Source organism: Silene latifolia, chromosome 10, assembly GCF_048544455.1.
Source record: "Silene latifolia isolate original U9 population chromosome 10, ASM4854445v1, whole genome shotgun sequence".
In the NCBI taxonomy this organism is placed as follows: Eukaryota; Viridiplantae; Streptophyta; class Magnoliopsida; order Caryophyllales; family Caryophyllaceae; genus Silene; species Silene latifolia.
Genome location: NC_133535.1, coordinates 161,954,269 through 161,961,270, shown reverse-complemented (window position 1 = coordinate 161,961,270; position 7,002 = coordinate 161,954,269). Strand labels below are relative to the sequence as shown.

Sequence of the window (7,002 nt, the reverse complement as noted above, 5' to 3'; positions counted from 1 at the left end):
ATGCTGGGGAATCCAACTCGATGTGATATGCCATGCCATGCCGATTAAATACAACGATACAATAACCAATATACTTTCCAATTAACCATATCTAATACCACACTTATCATCCGTCACAAAAATACTCGTCCAAGACTATCAAACCACACAATTCGACAACTTCCACAATAATAGACAATGAATGACAAATAAGAGAAGGATGAGTAGTTATCCTACCTGGCAAGCAATATACCAATTACGCAATCCAAGTTAATCACCTAATAGTATTTCTCAACAAAACTGTCACCTAGCAATTATAGTAATTACAATTACTAACTACTAATTATATAAAATAGTTAAACTAATTATAAAACAACTACGTAATTAATACTCCCTCCTATTCACTCATTTCCTCCCTCGTTCCTTTTTGGGTAAGTCGAGTTTTCTTCCCTCTTTTCTTTTTTGGTAACTTTTGTGTGGTCCAAATTTAATTACATGTGGGGTAGAGTGGAATAAAGTGTTTTGTGTGGTCCAAAATCATTTTCTTAATTCTTGTGTAAAATAGAAGGGGAAAGAAATGAGTGAATATGAGAGAGTGTAATTAAGTTCGTCTTAATAAATCACCCAACAAAACCCCATAAACACCCACGTTTAACCCATGATAAACCCGCGTAATCGCACCCCTAACAACCACCCATAACGACGACAACAACACCAATACAGCCCCATCGTAACCACCACCGTGTCACCCCAACTCAGGTGAACCACATGTCCACATCCCATTTCAGCTCCCAAAAAAACCCTCTTAACCGGTTACTAAGGGCTGCTCTAACACCAACTTCAACAAACAATACCTCGACAATCTCCTTCTCTTCATACACGGTTCATACACCCAACAAACCACCAACCCAACCACCTCCATACGCCACTAGCGGCCACCACCGTGGTCTCCTCTGACCCACGGTGGTCCCACCAGTAGCGCCACCACCCACGGTCAAGGGCTAGCCAGGTCACGAAGGTCCTAGTACATGGTATAAGACAAACACCAACAAACATCCAATAAGAGAGATTACGGCAACCACCTACGCAAGGTCCTTCATTTAACCACCCTGACGTTGTCACAAGGGTCGACTAACTACCACGAGCTCAACCAACCTGAGTCTGAGTCAGTCGAGTCACAGCCAAGGGTGCAAACCCATGTAACCCGTGTATAAAACAACAGCCCCTTAAGCGCCCCTTCCCCCGACTGTCAATGTAACACCCCAAGAGATTGAGAGGAAAGTTGCCCCATATCGGGAAAATAAGGAGTTTGTGATATGTTTGTAAGTGATTTCATCCATCATCTAGTAACAAGACCTTGTGCTTTTGGGCTTTATTGAGACGAAAATACCCCTGATTCTATTATAATAACTGCATTATGGAAGGAAATGGAGAGAAAATGAAATGGAGAGGATCCATACTCAGATAGGAAATTAAAAGGTAAATCAGTCATATGAAACGTAAAGAGAGTGTCATAAGATATCTTAATGGTGTGTATTTAACAGCATATGAATATAAAATAACATATAAAGATATACTCCTTCTAATCTAATCCAAACTACTCACCTACTTTTTAAAAGTCAACCTTGTTAAATTTTGATATCGTCATATCGATTATATTTAATCAAATTTTTAAAATTTATACGTAAAATTGACATATTTACGTTTCTTATAAAAAGAGATTTCGGAAAATTATAATTTCGACAAAAAAAAAATATAAATGAATAAAAACTTGGTCAAAGTGTCGTCTCGTAGACCATAAAAAGTCAAATGGGTAGTTTGGATTGAATTAAAGGTCCTATTAAACCCGAGCCCGACTAATTGCCATCTTATCTAGGTGTAATGTGGTCAGTTAGATTCAAATGCCGCGGATGAAGTTCCCGCCAAAAATATAGGGCCAGGATTAAATACTAGAATCTCTTGAGTCACAACTTTTACAGTTTTACCCCTCGCTCTTCACCAATTTCTCTGTTTATTTACTTTATACTCCCTCCATTCAACTCCACTTTACAAGTATTCTATTTCCGTCCATTCAACTCCACTTTACAGGTTTCCTTATTTGGACATGTAAAAGACCTTTCTATCCACCATAAAACTCACCTTTATATTTTTTTAATATCTTTAACCCCACCATTCCCTTTCCCTATGTACTTTTAATAGTTTTTTTAATCCGTTTCTTAATACCCGCGCAAAAAGCAATGTTGCAAAGTGGAGTTGAATGGAGGGAGTATATAAACCTCAAAAAGTTAAAAACTAAAATTCTTTTACAAAAACCCCTAAAATTACTGGCGGAACCCCTTATCATTTTTACCGATCTTCAACTGGGTAAGAAATTTCTGTGTTTTTTTCACTGATTTTCCAAGTAAATCGTTTGTATCATACGTTTTGTTGAGAAATTAATTGATTATTGTTGATTTTAAGTAGGGTTTGCTTTAAAATGCACATCTAGTTCATTTATTTTCTTATGGCGATGGATGTATTTTCATGTAATTGCATGGTAAATTAGTTCCGGTAAAGTGGTTACGCTTCCTTTTATTGTATTGTGTTCTCGACCCCATTTTGTTACGGATCATTCGGAAACTGTCTCTTTGTGTTGCTGAAAACAGCCACGAGAATTTTCTATATTTGCGCCGGCTTAAGTTTATAGGGTTTGTATTTTTTTGTAAGTTGCTGGGATCATTTGTTAATTGTTATGCATTTTTATGCTTTCCTTTTGTTTATACTCCCTTGTTGGTGCTAAGTATATATGGTGCCTTTTGTTGTGATTGATTGCTTAGTGTGTTTGGATTGAGGGGTTTGAATGGAAAAGAAAGGGAGGGAGAATAAGGGATATAAAATCCTTTGTTTGGATAACAAATGAGGGTGAAGGGAAATGGAGTGGGAGAGATTTGGAGGGATCCATTTTCCCTTTTTCAAGCCTAAGCAAAATCTCTCCACAATAGGCAAGATTTGGAAGGAATTGTATCCAAACACGCACACCTCATTTACCCTCCCTTCCCTTACCTCCCTTTCTCTTCCCTCTTTCTCCTTCAAATCTTGCCTATTATGAAGAGATTTTGATTTGCCTCGGAGAAGGGAAAATGGATCCCTCCATATCCCTCCCTCTCCATTTTCTTTCACCCTTATTTCCTATCCAAACAAGGGATTTTGAATCTCCTACTCTCCCTCACTTTCTTTTCCCTCCAAATCTCTCAATCTAAACATACCCTTATGGTGTGTTTGGATAGCAAAAGTGGAGGGAATGGAAAGGGAGGGAGAAGGAGGGAATGGAAAGGGAGGGGAGAGAAGGGGAAGGGGAATGGGATGTGGGTGTTTGAATACAATTTCCCTCCAAATCTTGCCTATTGTGGAGAGATTTTGATTAGGCTTGGACGAGAGAAAATGGATCCCTTCAAATCCCTCCCCCTCCATTTCCCTCTACCCTTATTTGCTATCCAAACAAAGGAATTTAAATCCTCTACTCTCCCTCCCTTTCCTTTCCCTCCAAATCCCTCAATCCAAACACACCCTTAGGGCTTGTTTGGATAGCAAAATAGGAGGGAAAGGGAGGGGAGGGGGATAGAGGGAAAGGAAAGAGAGGGGAGAGAAGGGGAGGGAGAATAGGAAGTGGTTGTTTGGATACATTTTCCCTACAAATCTTTTCTATGTTGGAGAGATTTTGATTGGCCTTGGAGAAAGGAAAATGAATCCCTCCAAATCTCTCCCCCTCCATTTCTATTTACTGAGTATTTCTTATCCAAACAAAAGATTTTAAATCTCTTACTTTCCCTCCCTTTCCTTTCTCTCCAAATCTCTCAATCCAAACACACCCTTAGGGTGTATTTGGATAGCAAAAGTATAGGGAAAGGAAAGGGAGGGGGAAGGAGGGAAGAGAAAGGGAGGTAAGGGAATGGGAGGGCAAATGAAATGTGGGTGTTTGGATACAATTTATTTCCAAATCTTGCCTATTGTGGAGAGATTCTAATTTGCATTGGAGTAAGGAAAATAGAACCTTCCAAATCTCTCCCCTTCCATTTCCCTCTACCCTTATTTGCTATCCAAACAAAGGATTTTCAATCCCCTACTCTCCCTCCCTTTCTTTTCCCTCCAAATCACTCCATTCAAACACACCCTAAGTGATTCTTCCCCTAGTCGCATTTGTTAAATGTTTTCAAGGCCTCAAAACCCCTTTGAATTTTAAAAGTATTACGATTTACGGAACTTAAAATTTTGAGGTTTAATCTGTGTTCTACATAAGGGATTTGTTGGACATATGAGGGAAATGATTGAACTTTACTAATACTTGTGTTAGAGGAGATTACGGTATAATTTGTTATGCAATCAAGGTCAGACAATCAAGGTCAGACAATAGTTGTACAATGGTAGAATGGGTAGAATGGGGAGATTACGGTATAATCTCTTTTCTAACAAATGGTAGATTATCGTCAAGCTGTACAAACAAGTTATAACGGATATGTATAGCATCACGGTAGCCCTTTTGGCCTTTTGTACCCGCAACTTTCTAAATTGTGTTGTGATTGTTTACAATTCTTGAATTAGACGTAGATATACCAGTATTTCGTGCTAAATTGTTTATGAAAGCATGATGTATGATTTACGATTTTTACCTCAGAATTACATCATTGCATTTATCTTTTGATTTATAAGCAGATGAAGTATGAATACTTCATCGTGAATATTCTTCGTATTTTTCCAAATGTAAGTCATGCCATTGTCTTTTATCATGTTGATAATGGACTATGGATGAGGGCTAACTCAGATACTGTTTCCGCTACTTTCTAGGAAGACATGTCTATGGTGAACCAAATTGATGAGAACAAAGGTGAAAAAGCTCGTCAGTATCTAGTGGAACTGGTATGCTATGAGAGTGTGCCACCAGGCAGGTTTTGTAATCAGTTCAAGGATTTGGTGGGTGGCCTTATTCCTAGCGTACTTGCCTACTTGGATTTAGCATCCGTTCAACATAAATGCTTGAAATTGTACGAGGAAGAACACAGTAAGGTGAAAGAAGTCCTTTCCAACCTCAACCAGATTAGTCTCTCAATGGATTTACTTGTGTATGAAAAGCTAGGAGAGCAGCATGAGTATTTGTGCCTTAGTTCCCATTTTATTGATGACAAATGGAAATTACGGAAGTGGGTTCTACATTACTGTGAAGTGTATGGCTCGGAATTGAAACACCCAACTGTGGCTGTTTTGGAGTCTATCAAAGATTGGGATATGGAGTGTAAAGTGTTCAGTCTTACCATTGGTGGTGAAATCGACACTGATATGGTGAAAGACCAAGTTCAAGGAAGGAGGGATCTTGCATTGGATGGGCAGCTGTTTCATGTACGGTGCTGTGGTGATATGATTAGTCAAATGGTTCAGAGCGGGTTTAATATGATCGATGAAAATATCCTCGATGCTCAATTTTTTGGATGGTCAGAATCACTGCCTTTATGGTACAATACAAGCACTAAGCTTTACGATGCTCTGCAAATGAAGGAGGATTTAGTATTTTGTGGAGATACCCCATCGAAAGGGGAATGGGGAAAAGTTAGGAGGGTGCGCAAAATGGTGAATCAAATCTACAAGATCACGAAGGGATTGTTCAAAGCTAAGATGCCAACGGCTAATCTGTTCTTACCTCGTCTCCAAGAGATTCGGACTTATCTAACACAAGAGGCAACCAGTTCAGATGTATTTGTAAAGGCTTTGGCCGAGACAATGCTTAAGACATTGAATAAGTACTGGAATGACATGTACCTAATGCCTGCAATTGCCGCATTCTTGGATCCTCGTCACAAGATGGAACTAATCGAGTCTTGTTTTCCGAATCTTGGTAATGGTGATGATGAAAAGGCTGCGTATGTGTTGCAAACTATTCGTAGGCTCTATGATGGCTATGTGGGACCAACTGAAAAACCCCAAAACTCAGATCTTGATTTGTATTTAACAGAGCCGGTCATACCAGTGACCGAGAATTTCTGCATTCTAGCCTGGTGGAAGCAGAACTGCTCAAAATATCCTGTGTTATCTAGGATGGCTCGAGACTTCCTGGCTGTTCCTATATCTGTGGAGACCTCTTATAAAGCATATTACACGGAGCCAAGGGGAGCTGATGAAACTGTTGTGTCTTTGGAACCTGAACTAATGAATGCTTTGATGTGCACTAGGAGCTGGAAACTTGGGTACAATAAGCATTGACAAGGTATATACCATTCTTAAAATCGGCAAACTCAATTAATTTGATTCTTATAATATGTTTTACCACTTTCGTATTTTCTTTGTGGTCGAATATCAGTATACTTCCTGTTGTTGCAGCTGCAGTTGCTCTTTTATCATGGACTACTGATAGAACTACAATCAGACAAGGAAGCCGTCAACATTTTGATCCAGATGTTCTACTTTCGACGTCACTGCTAATTTCTACGTTATTAGTAAGCATTCAAAAATCTCTTGTTCTTAAAATTTACATCGTTTTGACGGCCATGATTTGAACTTCCTTTGCTCTTTGTTTTCTGAGTTTGTGACTAATTAAGCTGCTCAAATTCTGTTTCTCTTGTACTATGTTTGCTGTATTTGGGCCAACGTAAAATATACTCCGTATTGCTTACAGCTATGGGCCTTGTAGCCTTATTGTCTGGAATCTGATGTGAAATATTAATCCCTCCTTTTGAATGTAGATAATGCAATATGAGTTAAATGTCCATTCGACTAGAAATTATCGGTATATTTTAGTTCATGAAATAGCCCGTATCATTATCACAGAAACCAAAATTGGCTGGTGTGAGTTATAAAAGCTTTCGAGTCTCATCTCCTGTCAGGAATTTACTAATTAAATTGTCTTTAGTATTTTGAAGAAGAGTTCCTCGACAAGAAAAATCTATAATTTATCATAGAATAAATTATTTTTGAAATTGATTAGAAAGAAAATGGCAATAACACTAATGGATTGAGTCTAGAGCTGTTCAAATGCGGGATTGGGCCGGACATTGGCCG

The 7,002-nt window shown here is 38.7% G+C and overlaps 1 protein-coding gene across 1 annotated transcript; it reads left to right on the top strand.

Moving 5' to 3' along the window:
- Positions 1 to 2,114: 2,114 nt before the first annotated feature.
- On the top strand, positions 2,115 to 6,710 carry LOC141606785 (zinc finger BED domain-containing protein DAYSLEEPER-like). The gene is made up of 3 exons (XM_074426091.1): positions 2,115 to 2,343; positions 4,801 to 6,211; positions 6,325 to 6,710. Exon 2 carries the CDS (start codon positions 4,807 to 4,809, stop codon positions 6,205 to 6,207), a length of 1,401 nt encoding a protein of 466 aa, XP_074282192.1. The 5' UTR covers positions 2,115 to 2,343; positions 4,801 to 4,806; the 3' UTR covers positions 6,208 to 6,211; positions 6,325 to 6,710.
- Positions 6,711 to 7,002: the final 292 nt, after the last annotated feature.